Raw genomic sequence first — 20,685 nt, 5'->3', positions numbered from 1 at the left:
AAGTGCCGGTAGGGAGATTAGTGGGGAGGGACAAATGGACAAAGTTTTCACAAAGGGAGCCACCCCTGCAGATAGCATGTGGGGGGGGGGGGGGGGGAGGTTAAAGTGACATTTGGTGCTAGGATGGTAGGATCCCTTGGAGATGTGTTAGATTCTCTTCTATTTTGCAACAAGTGACAGAGACGATTATCAGGAATGATTCTGACATGGACAATACAAAATGTTATCAGGAAGAGATGAAAAATACTTCTTGATACAACTCAGCAATCCTAAGGACTGTGAGCATCTGTGGTAATATTTTCATAATATTATTAACACAATAATATATGGCAATATATTTTTAAAGAATATGCAACTTTTTGAAATTATACAAGCCAGTTAAGAGCATTCTTATGAGACTGCCAAATATAGTGATAATATAATACAGCTGCAAGAAGTTTATGAACCTTTTGCAATTAACTGGTTTTCTGCATTAAATACTCATAAAATGCAGACTGATCTTCATCCAAGTCATAATAATAGACAAACACAATTTGCACAAACTAATAACACACAAACATTTGTATTTCTCATCACTAGTAAGTACACAGTTTAAACAATCACAGTCTAGGTTCAAAAAAGTATGTGAACCTCTGGGATAATGCCTTCTACAAAATCTATTTGGAGTTTGGTGTTCCAATCAATGAGATGAGATTGGAGGTGTTGGGCTGTAGAGGTGTCCTGCCCTATATATTAAAAAAAGACACAAAAACTCAGGTTACAGACGAAGCCCACTCTTCTCAAGAAGATCTGTTAATGTGCACCATGCCTCGAACAAAACAATTTTCAGGAGACCTTAAAGCAGACAAGCCCAATAGGCGGACGGTGAGAATCAAATGTCTGGACCATGCTGACCCATTGGCACTTACGTGAATGCACCTGTCATAACATGTAAATAAAGCGCGCGCTGCTCTTATTTATTTTAATCTCGTCCCACACCGTACACTTGACTTACGCCCCATAGAGCACGTGATGCCGAGTTGATTAAAACGTGTGCAATTGATATGGTTGGCAAAGTTTTAAGTCGTGATGAGAAAACCAAGAAAACGGTTGTGGAGCTATTAAAGACACCCATTGTCGGCTACCACGGCAACAAGGAGAGTAGAAGTTTTAGCGGAGGAGTGATTTTCCAATCTACTCACCAATTTGGAGAAAGCAGAAGCCATATCACCAGCCATAGACTTGTCCTGTGACCGAACTGATAAGGAAGAGCTATCTGTGTTCGCAAGATTTTCTAATGGGAAGACCTTTCGGGAAGAGCTACTTTGTTTGCTTCCTCTGCCTGGGAGCAACAACTGGGGAAATTATTTTTAACAAATTGACACAGTTCTTTGAGAAGAATGGCTTGGATGTGAGCAAAATTATGTCCGTTGTCACCGATGGGGCTCCGTCGACGGTGGGGCAACACAAGGGCTTGGTAAGCAGGTTTGCCGCTGTTAACCCAGCACTCTTGGCATTTCATTGCATTATTCACAAATCAGTGTTGTGCGCTAAACTGTGTGGGGAAATGAAAGAGGTGATGGATACTGTGTTACGTACCCCGTAACTGGGTTGCCAAACCAGCAGAAATGGATCACTCAGTTGGAGTCTGGATTACTGGAACTAAGAAAGTTTTATTAAAGAAATAAGCAACACAGTACTCTAATCAAAAGGATAATAAATGCAACAGTTCAGCAATGATAAACACACATGTACACAGAACTAGGATAATAGGATCAATCAAGCTCTATCGTTGTCTAGGGGTAAATGACCAGTTTCAAAGTGACACAAAGTTCAGTTCAATTGAGTTCAGTTCAGTTCACAGTAATCACTGCCGTGCCGGTGGATGGGGGGCGGGGGAGGAGGGGAGAGAGAGAGAGAGAGAGAGAGAGAGAGAAAAAGAGAGAGAGCGAAAGCGAATGAATATTCAAAACGGCTTCCACACAGACCTTCGATATTCCTCGCAGTCAGCTTTCGGGCCAGCCCTTTGTAATATCTTCTGAGGTCACCGACTGTGACCCCTCCGTTTCAGATACGATCGTTCCTCTGCAGTGAACCTGGCACCCAGGCAAGGGCGGACACACACCAGGTTCCCGCCGATCGTACCTTTCCACCCTGTTTGTCTATGGCTTGGTCCCGCGACCAGCCCACCAAAAACTCCCATCGACTTGTGGGAGGCGCACCGCTTCCAGGGTCTCGTTACCTCGTGGTGTCATGTGCGTTGCCTTAGCGAACCTGTCCCTTTTTATCCCCCTGCTGGGGTATCGCCTGTCCATCACACTTCAAACAGTTCAGGGTTCAAAAAGGAGCCGATCTTGACAGCTCTCAGACCGTGTTTCCTTCCGTTAAACTCTCCTGTCTCTTCATTAACATTTCCAAATGCTGCTCCATTGTCTTCCTTATCTCTCTTTCTCCTGAAGACAGATGGCAGATCAACTGTTGATCCCACTGGTACCAGCACAGGACAGTTAACATCTTAGTCTATGTGTACTTTTTGTAACCCTCTTTCGTCACAACTGTGACGAGACTGGTAAATTTCGTTCGTGAGAGTTCTAGTCTGCAACATCGTCTTTTCAGAGCATTGCTGGAGGAAATGTCAGCGGAACACAAAGATCTTTTGCCGCATAATGATGTTCGCTGGCTGAGCAAAGGCCGTGTATTGGAGAGGGTGTGCAACCTTATGTCACTTTTATGCAGCCTGCAGAGTTAAAAAGCCCAAGGATTTAAGAGGTTTTTAAGTGACAACAAGGTGAGGCACATGTTCTTTTTTTGTGTGACATCATGTCTCATCTAAATCAACTTAATCTGCAATTACAAGGCAACAACCACGCTGTTGCGGATATGTACGAGGCCATTGAAGCTTTCCGGTCAAAGCTGAATCTTTTGGAGAGAGACAATCATGGGTGAAAGTTGCACTTTCCACGTCTGCGGGAGCATTGTGAGAAGAACGAAATGCAGGAGGATACAGTGATGAAGGATTTCATGACGAGCCCGGCCGAAAACGATTTGAAAGCTCCCCTAAACTCTCAGGTGACACCCTCCTCTTCCTGAGACAGCCGTTCTCCGTTTTGGCTGACGGCCAGTGGACTGCAGAGGCCAAAAGGCTGGTGCCTTCCATAGATGAGGCAACTCTCCAGATGGAGGTCTTGGAAATGGGAACATATGACTTGCTCTAAGCACAACACAAGGACGTTGGGGTGAGTGACTTTTGGATCAACGTGGTTCCCCAAGCTCAAATCAAAAACACAAGAGCTATTGTAATGCTCCTACTCACACTGTTCCCCTTCACGTACGTAAGTCATCGTTTTCTTCAATGAACTCTATCAAGAACCAGGACAGAAACACTCTCCAATGCACATCTTGGCCAGTGCCTCAGGATTGTCACAACAGAAAGCAGGCCTGACATCAGAAGGATTGCCTCATCCTGTCACTGTCACTTCTCTCACTGATTGGTAAGTGGATCAATTTATTTTTGTCCATTTGTCAATCTTATTGTGGTATAATAATATTACAACAACAATAATACTGATAATTTCATTTATAGCTACACTTCATACTTCAAATGCTACATAACTTAATTAAAAAGAATAAATAGATTAAGCGTGGAAGAGGAGTGGTGAAGACTACCATGAGAGTCACAATTAAATGGCTGGTTTTGGACTTATTTTGTTTGAAGTGTCACGTGACCAGCAACAATGAATATACAATTGAATTGAGTCAGATTTTATAAAAACCAAACATTTATTAAACTCCACTCAATATAAAAAAAAAATGAAGAAACAAAAATCTTAACCGGAAGTAAACTGCTATGCGGCCATTTAACAAACCGCCACTCAGTACTAGTTCTTAAAGCGATAAATGCAAAAACAGTTCTTAAAGTGGTAAATTCAAACACAGTTCTTAGAATGGCAAATTCAAAAGTCCAAGAGATTTATACAGTCAATTAGGAGACACTTTCCTGAAGTAAAGAATTCCTTGACGCGACGTCATGCCAGTCCCAGCTGGATCCTGCCTCGTCCACAGGATTCACGACGATGGAAATAAAACGGTTTAAAGGCACTGACCTTTCCCTTTTAGATACTAGATCCTGCACAACCTTTTCTGCCACTTTTAGCAGAGGCTATCTCATGCAGATCACTCTTTCTTGAATGAATTCAATAATGGTCGATTCTTTCAACCATCGAACGACTCCTTCAGGTTCCTGTCTTCACTCTCCAATACTACTGAAAAGGTACATCAACAAACCTGGCAGAAATTGGTTAAACTGCCGGTCCAGCACTTTTGTACCTTACAATAGAATGTAAAACTCCGTTTTAAATCGAAACTGCGTTATAAGGCAAATACGCAGCGGAGCAGAGTCTCTGGCTAATGTTCTAACTGGAAAACCAACTGTGTCACCAGGGGTCTATACTTATATACCTGCTGAGAACAGGTCATCACATGACCTCACATCGGTGGGAAAATTACATCAGGTGACCTCCAACAGACCATTACATCATCCTCATAAGATAGTCACAAGATATCCATGAGGTATGTAACACAAGAGTGCATTTTTTTTTCCTTGTGTGACCCACAACACAGGCTTTGAGAATCCCAGGCCTAAATTATTACTACTACCACCAATAATAATAATGGTAATAGTAGCAACAACAACATCTGCCCATAAAACAACTTACTGGCGCAATGAAAAAAAAACCCTGGACGTTTTGGCCCTTGGCTTGGCATACTTGACATAATTTGGCCCTTGCAGAAAACTAATTGGGGAACCCTGCCCTAGAGGAACAATTGTAGAGTTGCATGAAGCTGGAAAAAGCTACAACAGCATCTCTAAAGACCTGAATGTTCATCAGCCTACAGTAAGAGAAATTGTCTGCAAATGGAGGAAACTCAATACTGTTACTACTCTCCCTAGGAGTGGGCATCCTGCAAAGAATATGCCAAGAGCACAACGTGCAAAGCTGAAGGAAATGAAAAAGCACCCGGGTAACAGCAAAAGATCTGCAGAAATCTCTAGAATTTGCAGACGTCTCTGTTCATGTGTCCACTATAATAAAAACACTGAACAAGAATAGTGTTCATGGAAGGACACCACGGAGGAAACCACTGCTCTCCAAAAAAACATTGCTGCATGTTGTTTGCAAAAGACCACCTGAATGTTCCACAACACTCTGGGACAGCTTTCTGTGGACTGATGAGACAAAAGTTGAACTTCGTCAGACAAAAGCAGCTATGTTTGGAGGGAAAAGGGCACTGCACACCAACACCAAAACCTCATCCCAACTGTGAAGCATGGTGGATGGAGCATCATGGTTTGGGACTGCTTTACTGCCTTCGAGCCTGGACAGCTTGCGATCGTTGAGGTAACAATGAATACAAAATTGTATCCAGACATTTTATAGGAGTATGTCAGGGTAGCGGTTCGTCTCCTGAAGCTTATTAGAAGTTGGATGATGCAACAAGGCAATGATCCCAAATATGGATACATCAACAACAGAATGGTTTAAAAAGAAGAAAATTTTTGTTTTGGAATGGCCAAGTCAGAATCCAAACCTCAACCCAATTGAGATACAGCGGCATGACCTGAAGAGGGTGGTCCATGCAAGGGATTCCTGAAATATTGATGAACTGAAACAGTTTTGTACGGCAGAATGGTCTAAACTCCCTCCTTGCTGTTGTACAAGTCTGATCAGCAGCTGCAGGAAATGTTTGGTGGAGGTTGTTGCTGCTAAAGGAGGTTCTACCAGTTATTAAATACAAGGGTTCACGTACTCTTCTCAGCCTGGATTGTGAATGATTAAACAATCTGTTCGATAAAGACATGGAAAGTACTATTGTTAATATGTTCTTAGCTTAGGCAGATTGTGTTCGTCTATTATTGCAACTTAGATCAAGATCAGACCACGTTTTATAAAACTGCAAAGGGTTCACAACTTTTTCCTGCAACTGTACATTTCCTAGAGTAAAGGCTTGAATATTCGGTAAATTTACCACTTCAAACCTGGCTGGTTAAAGAATATTTCCAACCAGAAAATGCAACTAATTGATAAAGAACAGAAATTTGACTTGAATTATAAGATTAGAAAAAAATCAAAAGGCTGTAATACAGTCATTTGCTTTTTTATTTCAAGTCCTACCTGCAACTCCTGTAGGTGTTTCTCAAGCTCAGCAGTAGAATCCCCCAAACACCAAGCCACACTAATGTGAAAGGAAGGGTTCTGTTAAAATTAAAGTGAGTTTAATACATATGAAAGAGTACTTGTGTTTTATAAAAATATCAAAACAAAACAACCAAGGTAATTTCACAAAAGCATGATCGGACACACTCTGGTCAATAGCTTTTATTTTGATTGCATTGACGGAGTGCTGAAGATGCTGTACAAAATTATAAGACTAAGCCAGTGTAAAAATTATGAAAACAAATAGTGGAATTCAGTGTGCCCCTACTGTAAAGAAGAAAACAGATAGGTTATGTTAGAGGTATACAAAAGTATTTAGTTTTAGTTGCAAGAGTCAACTTCAAGAAATGAAGATTTAAAATAGAAAAGATACCAGAAAATTCTACAGGTATTCTACAAGATTTCTGTCTCTCCATGACCCTCTTAAAATACTGAAACACATTAACTTCTCTAACTTCCGCTAATGCCCCCCCTCCCCCTCGTACCCCATCCGTTATTTATTTTTATACACACATTCTTTCTCTCACTCTCCTTTTTCTCCCTCTGTCCCTCTGACTATACCCCTTGCCCATTCTCTGGGTTCCCCCCCCCCCACCTTGTCTTTCTCCCCGGACCTCCTGTCCCATGATCCTCTCATATCCCTTTTGCCAATCACCTGTCCAGCTCTTGGCTCCATCCCTCCCTCTCCTGTCTTCTCCTATCATTTTGGATCTCCCCTTCCCACTTTCAAATCTCTTACTAATTCTTCCTTCAGTTAGTCCTGACGAAGGGTCTCGGCCTGAAACGTCGACTGTACCTCTTCCTAGAGATGCTGCCTGGCCTGCTGCGTTCACCAGCAACTTTGATGTGTGTTGCTTAAATTCTCATTGATATCTTTGTTTTGTTTGGATTCAACTACATTCCAGATTTAGTTTGGAATAATTCTGCATATGAAAGGATATTCTAAAATGCCTACTTGAAACAGTTGTTACATGCAATTTTAGAGAGAAATGGTACCAAGAATCCTGGAATGATACGCAAAATATTGACCAAAGCTATGGTAAATTGTGGAATCTCCCTTTATGATTAAACAAATCAAATGTCCTGTTATATCTCATTTCAAAAATGAAATCACATGATGTAATAGGTTTACACAATTTAATTTCACATACATAGCATAGCCAACATTAGCAGCACACAAACTACAAACATAAGGGATTCTGTAGACGCTGGAAATCCAGAGTAACATATACAAAATGCTAGGAGGAAGTCAGTAGGCCAGGCAGCATCAATGGAAAGGAACAAACAATTGATGCTTTGGAGCAAGACTCTTCTTCAGGAAGGGGGAAGAAGCCGGAATAAGAAGGTGGGGGAGGGAAAGAAGTACAAGATGGTAGGTGAAGCCAGGTGGGTGGAGGAGTGAGGATGACATGAAGAGCTGGGAGGTGAGAGGTAGAAAAGGTAAAGAGCTGAAGAAGGAATCTGATAGGAGGGGAGAGTGGACCATAGGAGAAGTGGAAGGAGGAGCACCAGTGGGAAGTGATAGGTGAGAAGAGAAGAGGTTGGGGGGGGGGGGGGAGAGATAGAGTCGGAAATGGAAGTACAGGAAAGGGGGAGGGGGATAAATTACCAGAAGTTAGAGAAAGCAACATTCATGCCATCAGGTTGGAGGCGACGCAGATGAAATATGTGGTGTGCTCCTCCAACCTGAGCGTAGCCTCATCGTAGCAGTAGAGGCGGCTATGGACCAACACGTCAGAATGGGAATTGTTGTTGTAGCAGCAGCAACAATGTGAAAACTGACCCTGCATCTCAGACAATTTTAAGAATTACGTTCCACAGTTTAGGAATATAGTGTAAAAAGCTGACCTGCCAATTTTGTTTTGAGGGAGATTGTTTAAATTTAAGATACTGACAGAAGATGACCTGAGAGGTTGAACAGGGTTATAAAACTGAAGTGATTCTGTGATGTACTCTGGTCCCAGATTAAAATCAATTCTAAAAGTTACAGTGGCTGGCCACCGGGAAATCCTGCTTGTTAAAGATTCAGGGTCGTTTAACGTCATTTCCTGTACACAAGTGTAAAGGAGAATGAAATAATCGTTCTCCAGATCCAATATTACACAAAAAAACTCAATAATCATAAAAAACACAATAAATATAAATACACATTAGCTTATATACAGAGATTGATTATATGTCCATAAAGTGACACTACGTTATACATAAGGTGGCTGATGGAAAATAATAGCGGTAGAGGTCATGGGAGGGGTGTTGATCACCTTACTGCTTGAGGAAAGTAACAGATTTTGAGTCTGGTGATCCGGGCGTGGATGCTACATAATCTCCTCCCAGATGGGAATTGGACAAACATTCCATGAGCAAGGTGGGGGCATGTTCATTATGTTACTGAGCCTGTTCTGATACCCTTCTGTCCTTGATGGCAACTAGGCTGGTGCTGGTGATGATTGGGCAGTTTTGACTACCCGCTGTAGAGTCCTCCTGTCCATTGCAGTGCAGTTTCTGTACCAAGCAGAATCGCTTGTCAGGATACTCTCTGTTGTGCACCTTTACAATGACATGAGTACGGATGTGCAAAGACCAGCTTTCTCCAGCCTCCTCAGAAAACAGAAGCATTGGTGAGCTTTCCTGTCTGTACAGGATGCGTTCCGGAACCATAAGAGGTTGAGTGTGATGTGCACTCCCAGTTCTCCTGAAGGTGATAACCTTCTCCTTTGTCTTGTTGACATTAAGGAAGAGGTTATTTACCTGGAACCAGGCCTCGAGCTCTTCCACCTCATCTCTGTAGGCCATCTGATCATTATTGTTGATGAGCCTCACCACCACTGTGTCAATTGCGAACTTGACAATGTGACTGCTTGGGTTTTTGGCTGTGCAGTCATGTGTGAGTAGAGTGTACAGCAGTGGGCTCAGTGCACAGCCCTGGGGGACAGCCGTATTGTGAACGATGGCTGGGAGGAGCGGTCATGCATTCTCACTATCTGAAGTCTGCTGGTTAGGAAGTCCAATGCCCAGTTGCACAGTGGTGTATTTAGACTGAGGAGTAGGAGTTTGTTCACCAAGGTCTGTGGGACAATAATGCTGAATGCCAAACTGAAATCCAGAAACAGCATTCTAACACGAGTGTCCTTGTTTCCTAGGTGTGTCAGGGGCAGGTGCATGACATATGCTACGGCATCTGTCTTAGAGCGGTTCTATTGGAAAGTATATTGGTGAGTGTTCAATGTGGCAGGAATGGATGTTTTGATACAGTATGTGCCATTATCGGCTGTTCAAAGCACTTCATGATGATTGGCCTCAGTGCCACTGGATGGTAGTTGCTTAGTTCTGAAGGTGCAGAGTTCTTTGGTACTGGGATGATGGTGGCTGATTTGAAGCATGTAGAGATATCAGCCTGGATGAATGAAGTGTTGAAGATGTCGGTGAGCTGGTGTGCATACTTCCTGAGTACTTACTTAGTCAGGAATGTTGCCTGGCCAGTCTGCCTTATGGGCGTTGACTCTCTGCTGTTCACGTCTGCTGCTGTTAGACAGTGGTTGCTCACCTTGAAGGAGGGTAGCTTTCATGGCCAGAGTTGTGTTGCATTGCGTGCCTCGAAGCGTGCATAAAAGTTGTTTAGAGCATCAGAGTGGGAGGAGTCACTGGTACAGTTAATGTTGTTTTTTCTTGTGTAGTCGAGTAATGCCCTTGTAATGCCACATAAACCAGGGATCATCAGGCAGGTGTTCCTAAATTTTTTGTGCATAGGCAACCTTTGCCCTCTTCATGCCCAAGATGAGGTTTCTACTGGCTGTTCTGAGATGTCCTGTCACCAGAGTTGAAGGCAGTGTCCTGGGTTTTTAGTGGGGAGCACATCTCTGCATTCAGCCAGTGCTTCTGGTTGGGACGTGAGATGACTATTCTTGGGTACGAATGTTGTCAATGCATTTATTGATCTAACCGATGACAGTTGAGGCATATTCCTCAAGGTCTGTGTCTACTCATTAGTGGTGGCCTCCATGAACATCTGCCAGTTAGTCCATTCAAAGCAGTACTGAAGCATAGAGACTGCTTCATCAGGCCATACAGTGATGGTCCTCTTGACTGGTTTCTCCATTTACAGCAGTGGTCCGTATGCTGGGATTAACATGATGGAGATGTAGTAAGAGAGGTCAAGATGAGGGTGTGGGGTGGCTTTGTAAGTACTGTGTCTGTTGTACAAACAGGGTCCAGTCTGTTTGTTCCCTAAGTAGCCATGATGACATGTTGTGGAATTTGTGCAAACTGTAGGTTAATACGATTGAAGTCTCCTGCAATTATGAAGAGATCATCTAGATTCTTGTTTCGTTGAGAGCTAATGGCACTATAAATCTCTTCCAGTGCACCCTTGTGTTCGCACTCAGTTGGTGGGGGGTGTAGACAGTGGTGATGAACAACAGTAAATTCCCTGAGCAGGTACTGATGTAGATGCACAACTTCCCCAGACCAGTGACCACTAACTACAAATGAATTTCTGCACCAACCTTTGTTAATGTATACTCATATTCTACCTCCTTTGGATTTCTGCAACAGGGAGTTCCTGTCTCCACGTTGTTTAACCACAATTCAGTGAAAACCGGAATTCAGCAGATTTTTCATCTCTTTCATGATCCATAGGTGCTGAACAAAATGGTCTCACGATCTAAGTCAAGTCTCACCAATGTAGAGAAGGCCACATCAGGAGCACCAGACACAGTAGACAATGCCAACAGATTCACAGTCACCCAGAATGCCTGCTTGAGGCCCTGAATGGAGGTGAGGGAGGAGGTAAATGACGAACTGTAGCACTTCTTCCATTTGCCAGGCGTGATGAATGGACAAGGGAATAACAGATCCCTGCAGAAAGCAGAGAATGGGAGGGATGGAACAATGTGTTTATTGGCAGGATCCTGTTGAAAATAGTTGAAGCTATGAAGAATGATGTTCCAGATGCAGAGGCTCATGAGGTGGTAGATAAGGACAAGAGAAACTCTATTCCTGTCCCTGTTAAAATGGTGCAAAGACGGGTGAGTGCGGATGTCCAGGAAATGGAGGAGATGATGGTAATAGCAACACCAATGGTGAAGGATGGGAAACCCTGCTCTTTGAAGAAGGGTGGGGCATCTCTGATATTCCAGAACTACAGAACATCAGAGTTCTAGAACCAATTACAGCTTGCTTTTACTTTTGATCTGCATAAGATGCATTTTATTTATTTGCCTCTTGCAATTACTTACTGTGGAAGGCGATAAATCTTAACCAACTGGGCTAGGAGAAGTGACTGTAAGTGGTACAAACTAAAAATTCATTTTATTTTTTGAGGCAAATAAAAATCACTGAATAAAACTTTGCAGAACAGTTAGTGTGTTATATAATAAGGAATGATGACAATGTACTTCATGACACAAAATGGATAAAGGAGCTCCAACCTTATAATAAGTTTTCAGATTGAACTCCTCCAGGGACTTGTCCACTTCTTTGACCATTTCCAGGAGATGGTCACTGCCAGCTGAAACCTCTAGACCAAGGAAGGTCCTGTCCAAGAAGTAAAAGAAATACATTCTATAATCTCATGAATTAAGTGTAGGCTAAATGATAAACCACAAGACAAGACCAAAACAAAAGACCTGTGTCAATGGTCCTTCCTGTGTTGTGACAAACTCTAACACACCCATCATCCGAAAGATCAAAGCCACCAGATCACCCCAGTGGATATCACAATCTTGTGGACAATCCCATATGAAGTTAACTTACACCAAACTCAGCTTGTGATTTCTAAAGTCAAACTATGACAGTCCAATGAAACAAAATCAGAATTCTTGAAGCAATAAATTAACATTTATTTCAGTAAAACCAAAATTATTTGCTGCAATTAACATTGAAAAATGTTGCAGAACATGAAACTATACCAGCCTTATCTTTCGTTGGTTTCCCCCCCCCCGAGAGGATATCTGATTTATGATAGATGCAATCTTTACAGAAGAATGAATCATCTCAAAATTATCCAAGGTCACCATTGGCTCCAAATAGTTAATCTTTAATAATCCAATGGACAGGAAGGGTATTGAAAACTGATTAAGAGACAAAGAGTTGAGTCTCTATTAATCAGCAAATCTTGAAAGGTGTGTTTAAAAAGGCATGAACAATTTAAATGTTTGATGTAAAAAGGAACTGAAATGTTTAAGTCGAAGCACCTCAGATTAATTGCTTTATACAAACTACTTAATGGCACAAGTGTCATCAGCAAATCTAAATTTGAAAATCTGATGCCCTCACAACTAAGAACAATTAGTTTTCATAGAATTTTACAAAGTAGTCCCATTGCTCAAAATAGAACACTTTATTCCAGGATACTTTCAGAATGCTGTGCAAGTTGTTGATCGCCGAAGTAAGAGGAAACATCTTCACTAAAAATATACAAGGCCTCAGGAATATATAGTATCCCTGCTTAAGTTCCAAAGCTCACCTGCAAAGAGTTTCTATCACAAATCCACAAACTCATCTTCAAAATGTGGAAAGAGCATAGCAAAATCATAAGCATGGTCAAGAAAGAAGACGTCCAATTGTGTCAACCAAAGTGGTGTTTCCCTGCCGTATGCCATAGAGAAAGTCATTGCCAGGGTGCTCCTCATACACCCCCACCCAGTGGTTGAATAGCTGCTCCACAAACCACAGCATTCATTCCATCCTTCCAGAGACAGAGTGGATATAATCTTCTTGCAGTTCTTAAGGGAATTGTAGGACGCAGCACCAATCACAATGTGCCATTTTTCAAAACCCCTAATACCTTTGATTCCAACTGGGAGTGACTATGAAACATTCTCCTCAAACTCAGCGCCAAAATATATTTGCCTGCATCTGACTTTTGCATTATAATGGCACACAAGCCATAACCCTAATCAATGGATCTGCAACTGGCCAATCTTAGTGAACATCAATCTCAATCAAGGCCATTTCATCACCCTGACACTCCCTTTGTCAATTTCCTTTTCACAATCCTGAACCACAGCTCCAATAAACAGTCTGTGACAGTGACGCTGATCTTCATTTGTAACGAGGAACTGTTCAATCTATGGTGAGTGCACCCCAAAATCAGGGTCACCTGAACCTCAGTGGTCAAATTGTTATGACATCCACACTTGCACTTGCCCAGAGGTTAAACTCCCAAGCATGAGACGATGATCTTACACTCATCATTTACAAGCATAAAGTTCCTCCACTAACCTGTTGCCACTGAAAAATAGGAATCACAGACAATTAAGGCTCACAGCAAGATCCTGGAAAATGAAGACCATTTCCTTAGGCCACCTTCAGTTCACCAGCATAGCCTCCGGTTGACTGAGGGAAAGGTGTCCGAGGACCAAGACCTCAGTCCTGACAAAAAAACACTCAATCTACCAAGCAGCAAGGATCTCCACTATCCCACAAACTACTGAAATCCGGACTAACTACAACAGTCATCTCAAGGCACTGGAAACCACTCTGTGCAACACTCTCCAAATTCACTGGATTTATAAGTTAGCTAACTTCAGTACCCCCTTGCAGCCAGCACTACATAACCCTATTTACATATAATTAGCTCTGCTGGACAGGACACGTTGTTCATAGCCCAACACCGGACACACAAGACAGACATGCTGTTCGAAGCCATGTCAAATTATAAGAGTATCAGGCAGGCAGAGAATTATGTTCAAAGTCTCCTCAGATCTGACTCCTGCCTGAGTCATTACTCAAAGTGAAGAACAAGCAGACAGGATTTTCCTGAGAACCTAGAGACCATGCATCAGTAATGAACAAGAACTAAATGGCAGGAGGAGCACATTCCCTCACAACCTACCCAACCACCGATCTTGCCAGACACTCGTCATCTCACGTGTGAAAGAACCTGTGGCCTATCGGTCACCCAAGAACCAGAGTGGAATCATAGTAGTCATAGTCATACTTTATTGATCCCGAGGGAAATTGGTTTTCATTACAGTTGCACCAACCAAGAATAGAGTATAAATATAGCAATATAAAATCATAAATAATTAAATAGCAATATGTAAATTATGCCAGGAAATAAGTCCAGGACCAGCCTACTGGCTCAGGGTGTCTGATCCTCCCAAGGGAGGAGTTGTAAAGTTTGATGGCCACAGGCAGGAATGACTTCCTATGACGCTCAGTGTTGCATCTCGGTGGAATGAGTCTCTGGCTGAATGTACTCCTGTGCCCAACCAGTACATTATGTAGTGGATGGGAGACATTGCCCAAGATGGCATGCAACTGAGACAGCATCCTCTTTTCAGACACCACCATCGGAGAGTCCAGTTCCATCCCCACAACATCACTGGCCTTACGAATGAGTTTGTTGATCCTGTTGGTGTCTGCTACCCTCAGCCTGCTGCCCCAGAACACAACAGCAAACATGATAGCACTAGCCACCACAGACTCGTAGAACATCCTCAGCATCGTCCGACAGATGTTAAAGGACCTCAGTCTCCTCAGGAAATAGAGTTGGCTGTGATCCTTCTTGTAGACAGCCTCAGTGTTCTCACATTATCCTCCATCCCAAGAGACTGTCTGATTTACGGAATAATTGCATTGAGTACATTTCTGTGATGAAAGAAGAGCTGACTCAAATTTTTTTTGAGCTCAAATAAATTGCTGGAAATCTAAATTAAAAATAGGTTTTCATTATTTTAATTTCCTTTTTGGACACACTGTACATTGATGTTCTGATCAAATTTTTTAAAATTGAAAGGTGACATTGTACCTGGTCTTCTCTTGATTACAGTAGATCTTCACTTTGTCTGAAAGGCAGTAAAACCTGCAGTACAAAGGAGAAATTCCAAATAATTACTGAGTCTCATTGGATCAAGGTATATCAGTTTGTGATGTGGGCTGTAAGAGGAAGTGCAAGTTCACTATTTTGTCCCTTGTCATATTTGCCCATTTATCCAACATCAACTTTACATATTCTGACACTATTGCAACCAAATTCTAACCATACAGTAATACATTACAAGATCAACAACACAAAATGACTGCTATATCTGGTCTCTGAAAAGAAATTGCAATAGGCTTCATTCCTCTCTCATTCCTCATAGCCCAGCAAGTTTCTCTTCAAATATTTATCTACTCCTCTTCAGAAAGTCATCATTAAATATTCCCACTGCTCTCCCAAGCAGAGCATTCTAGATCATTACAACTCAATGCATAATACTCCTCAGGTTATGAAATACTGTGCTGATCATCATAATCTGTATTCTTTGGTTACAAACACTTCTGTCAGTGGACCAAACTCTTATGTGATTTTAAACACTTCAAGCAAAACTCCTTTTTACTTTCAGTAGGGAAAACAATCTAATGTCTCCACATAAATAAGGAAAATATATTATAGATATATATTTGTACCATTTCTGATGCCTTAGCATCCTTCAAGTTGTGGTGTCCAGGATTACTGCTGGATAAGTACACCCCACATGAAGTATCATACACCTAACTACAGCACAAAAACAAACCCTCTTATTCTTCCTCATTTCATTTTTATCAAGAAATCCTTCTATTCCTTTCTCCTTATGTGTTTTTTGCTGCAGCTAGTTCCACACTCTACACTTGCTAGGTAATTTCATTCTTTCCATTTTTTGCGTGTATATTTCAGGTCTCTTTGTTCCAGTAATCTCTTTAAATTTGCACAAATTTTTTTAGCTATCTCTCATCCTTTTAACCAAAATATATCACTTTACAGTTTTCTGCATTAAATTCCAACTGCCATACGTTGCCCACTTCAGCAATCCAGGCCTTTTGTGAGGTTTGTTATTATACCCTTTCTTAAAGTTCAAAAGTGTAGCAAACAAAAAAAGTTTGGTGAAGTCCAGTAGTCAGTGGGTTGCAGTCACACCAGATCCCAACGGACACAAGAAGCTGTTTAAATAATACCATCAATAAATACTGCCAAAAGTGCCCAAAACATTATTTTAATAACATTACTCGTATACTTCTGTTGCTGTATAAATAATCAGTCATGATCATTTAAAATAGAAACAAATTTGATTTATTGTGGAAATAGGCTCTTGCACCAAGTTTTCAGAAACTTCAAATGTACCTGTCAAAGAAGGTCATCCTATCCTTTAAGGATTCCACAAAGCTGCTTATCCAGTGATGGCGTAGCACCACTGTATGTGATAGACTTATATGGAACTCCGTCATCTGAGTCAGAAGCAGCCTGTGTGTTTGTAGGTGCGTCAGTAACAGATCAACAAGTTCTAGAAACTCCGCCTCAGGATAATCTGTTGGAAATCAGGTACATATGGATTTTAAATGCACTGTGCAGAATACAGTTTTGTATCCCCCCAAAAAAATGCTGCATTACTAAAAACTAGAGGTTCCCAAAGTGTGCAACATCACCCCACCCCCGGGGGCAGTGGGAATTTCTAAGGGAGCGATGGGGGGTACGCGGTAGCAAGGGGGGCAGCTGAGAGATTACAGGGTTAACTTAAGAAGCATTTGATCCTCAGTACCTCATAATTAATTACAGAGATCACGTAATCACCTCATCTCTTGCTAACCCCTGTTCTCTTTTACGATTTTGCTCAAAGTATGTGATAGTTGTTTGAAAAGTAATGTGACCCTTCTGTATTTGGCATATCATGAAATATCAGGACTGAAGAAATAGTGTTATTTCTGGGCCTGGCCCACACATGATTGCCTTTCACTACAATAGTATTGTGTTAGCTAATACGATTCCCATACTCTAATGATACAGTGATGCAATTCCTATGAATTAGGATACGGTGTTCAATGGAGTAAAGTTCAGATTCTGCCATTTCTCTAGCTGATGGCCTAACCGAGATATCGCTGCCCCACTTTATGTATCCTTAGGCAGAGAGCCAGGTTTTGCCTGAGCTACCATATCTCAACTTTATTGATCACAACCTTTGAGGTTGGACGGAAAATACCTCAGGACGTGTTTGCTGGCATTTCACAATGAAACAACGATGGTTTGCATGCATCATACAGCGTTTCATCGCTCACTGCTTCATTTGGAAAGCCCCATATAATTGGAGAAGATACATTCTGCCAGCAGTAAGGAAAAATCTGTACCTAACATATTTACCATTCACTATGTAATTCACAGACAACATCTTGTCACAAAAAACTTAAGTAATTGGCTGTACAAATCAGTAAGTACTGTTATCACACTGGTAGATAAAATCAAGTTCCGTGCTCTCAATTCTCGACTACTTCAAGAACTTTGTATTGAGAATGACACTTGCTGTTGCACACAGAAGCCAGCTGGCTCTCAAAAGGAAACTACCTGAGATGCTTTTATGTGCTTTTTGAATGATAAAGTTCTTGGAATAGATTACTTCATTCAGTAATCTACTCAAAAATTAGGCATGACACTGCTTATTTGTCAGAATTATTCAAAATATTCAATGACATCAATCTTCAATTGCAAGGCAAAGACTTATCAAAGTCAAATTAGTCATTTCCAAGTTTCTGTCCAAGTTAACCCTATTTAAATGCAACATTGGCCATCATGACCTTTTCCAATTTCTGAGCCTCTCTGAATTAGAAGAGAAGAATACCAGACGATGATCTTCAAGTATACTGTGGCCACCTGGGTGAGCTGCATAAAGATATATCAGACATATTTCAGGATTTGCTCTTGATCCAAATTCCAGATTGGTAATTAGTCATTCCCTGAACACTTTTAAAGAAGAATTAACAGGAAAGATGGAGGAAGAACTGATCTCACTGCAAAACGACTGAACTGAAGCTGGAGTTCAAAACTTCATATCAAGCCATTAGTTTCAAAGTAATTATGGAAAAAGATAGGTCTGTTCTGTAGTTTGAGATTCTAAATTGGAGAAAAGCCAATTTTGATGGTTAAGGTTTCCCCCGCCATCCGAAGGTACAGCGTTCCTATGAAACGGTTCGTAAGCCGGAATGTCGTAAGAAGCAATTACCATTAATTTATATGGGAAAAATTCGTGTGCGTTCGCAGACCCAAAAAATAACCTACCGAATCATGCCAAACATCACATAAAACCTAAAATAACAGTAACATATAGTACAAGCAGGAACGATATAAATACACAAAATCACGTTCAGTTCCTGGACAACTTCATTTTCGGTCCATTCGCTACTGCATTCGGTTTCAATTGTTATCCTTTCCTCTTCCAATTGCATCAGCTCTTCATCTATCAGTTCTTGATCATGGGATTGCAAAACCTCTTCAACATCATCTTTGTCAACTTCCACAAGCCAAACTCAATTTGTCCTTATTTTGTTCACCACGATCGAAACGCTTAATTATGTCTAATTTTACGCTAAGTGTAACACCCTTACGAGCTCTTTTAGGCTTTTCCGATACCTTACAACTCATCTTGCTAACGGCTGCTCACAGGCACGTGTTTAAGCAATGCCAGCTAGAATGCAGTTCCGGGGGAGGAGTTTGGCTGCTCGGGGCGCGCGCTGCTTTTTTTCGTAACAGTGAAAACACCTTCTATTAGCAAAAGTTCAAAAAGCGGGGGACACCTGTATCAGAAATAATCTGCCAAGTGTGGATTGGGACAGACTGTTTTCTGGCAAAGGTGTACTTGGCAAGTGGGAGATCTTCAAAGGTGAAATTTTGAGAGCACGAAGCTTGTATGTGCCTGTAGTAATAAAAATTAAAGACATCAGGTTTAGGGAACATTGGTTTTCAAGAGATATCGAGGCCTTGTTTAAGACAAAAAAAAAAGAGGTACATAGCATCTATAGGCAGGCAGGAACAAACAAGATACTTATGGAATATAAGAAATACAGAAGAATGCTTAAGAAATACGGAGGGCTAAAAGGCTGCATGAGTTTGCCCAAGCAGACAAAGTGAAGGAGAAACACAAGGGATTTGACAGATATAGTACATTAAGGATTGCAAGAGACAAAATTGGTTCTCTGTAAGATCAGAATAGTAATCTATGCATGGAGCCAAGAGAGTTGGGGGAGATCTTAAATAGATTCTCTGCATCTGCATTCACTCAGAAGACGGACGCAGAGAAGTGAGGCACAGCAGCGATGAGATCACTGACCCCAACAGAGGAGGAGGTGTTTGCTGTCTTGAGGCAAACTAGGGTGGATAGTTGCCAAGGGCCTGACAAGGTGTTCCCTCAGACCCTGTGGGAGGCACCTGCAGATGCCCGAGCAGAGATCCTTAAATCATTCTCAGTGACAGGTGAGGTACTGGAGGATTGGAGGATAGCTAAGGTTGTTCTGTTGTTTATGAAACGTGGTAAAATAAAAACCAGGAAATCATAGGCCAGTGAGCCTGACTCAGTAGTGGAAAAATTATTGGAAGGTATATGAGTTATATGAGTATTCGGAAAGAAAGGGACTAATTTGGGATAATCAGCATGGCTCTGTACCCGAAAAGTCATGCTTAACCAATCTTTGTTTTGTGACAAAGTTACCAGGAAACTTGATGTAGTGCATGCTGTTTACGTGGACTTCAGAAAGGCCTTTCAAAAGGTCCTGCATGGGACGTTTGCCAGGAAGGCTCAGTCACTCGGCATTCATGATGAGGTAGTAAATTGGATTAGGCATTGGCTTTGGAAGCCAGAGAGTGCTAGTAGATGGTTACTTCTCTGACTGGAGGCCTGCGACGAGTGGAGTGCTGTAGGGATCTGTGCTGGGTCTATTGTCGTTTGGCATCTATGTCAACCATCTGGATGATCATGTAGTGAGCTGGATCAGCAATTTTGCGGATGACACTAAGATTGAAGGTGTTAGTGGGCAGCGAGGAATTGTCAGAGCTTGCAGCGGGATTTGGACCAGCTGGAAAAATGGCAGATGAAACTTGATGCAGACAAGTGCAAGTCTGTTGGACTTCGTTAAGACCAACCAGGGTAGGTCCTACACAGTGAACGGTAAGGCACTGAATGAGGTATACAGTAGAACAAAGGGATTTGGGGATACTGGTCCATAATTCATTGGCAGTGATGGCACAGGTAGACAGTGCCATAAAGAAAGCTTTTGGCACATTGGCCTTGGATAAATCAAAGTACCGAGTACAGGAGATGGGATATTATATTGAAGTTGTATAAGACATTGGTGAGGTCTAACTTGAAGTATTGAGAGCAGTTTTAGTCACCTACCTACAGAAAAGGTATAAATATGGTTGAAAGAATACAGAGAAAATTTACAAGGATGTTACCGGGACTAGAGGACGGAGTTGAAAGGAAAGAATGAATAGGTTAGACTTTACTCCTTGGAGCATAGAAGACTGAGGGGATATTTGATAGAGGTAAACAAAATTATGAGAGGTATAGATAGGGTAAATACAAGCAGGCTTTTTCCACTGAGGTTGGGCAGAACTACAGCTAGAGGTCATGTGTTAAGGGTGAAAGGTGAAATGTTTAATGTTTAAGGGGAACATCAGGGGAAACTGCTTCACTCAAAGGGTCATGACAGTGTGGAGCGAGCTGCCAGTGCAAGCGGTGCATGCGAGCCCGATTTCAATGTTTAAAAG

The 20,685-nt window shown here is 41.7% G+C and overlaps 1 protein-coding gene across 3 annotated transcripts in view; it reads right to left on the bottom strand.

Moving 5' to 3' along the window:
• usb1 (U6 snRNA biogenesis 1) overlaps positions 1–20,685 on the bottom strand; it is a 36,353-nt gene that overhangs the window by 11,612 nt on the left and 4,056 nt on the right. For all 3 annotated transcript variants that reach the window (XR_011889237.1, XR_011889236.1, XM_072279427.1), the window contains exons 3-6: positions 16,279–16,462; positions 14,947–15,000; positions 11,621–11,726; positions 6,153–6,233 (exon numbers count right to left, since the gene is read on the bottom strand). Coding sequence is in view for 1 of the 3 variants with exons in the window: in XM_072279427.1 (XP_072135528.1) it covers positions 6,153–6,233; positions 11,621–11,726; positions 14,947–15,000; positions 16,279–16,462 (425 nt within the window). In the remaining 2 variants the exon portion in view is untranslated. The remainder of the gene's footprint in view (positions 1–6,152; positions 6,234–11,620; positions 11,727–14,946; positions 15,001–16,278; positions 16,463–20,685) is intronic.

The sequence above is a fragment of the Mobula birostris genome, chromosome 15, assembly GCF_030028105.1.
Source record: "Mobula birostris isolate sMobBir1 chromosome 15, sMobBir1.hap1, whole genome shotgun sequence".
Lineage (NCBI taxonomy): Eukaryota > Metazoa > Chordata > Chondrichthyes > Myliobatiformes > Myliobatidae > Mobula > Mobula birostris.
This window is presented reverse-complemented; position numbering and strand designations above follow the sequence as displayed.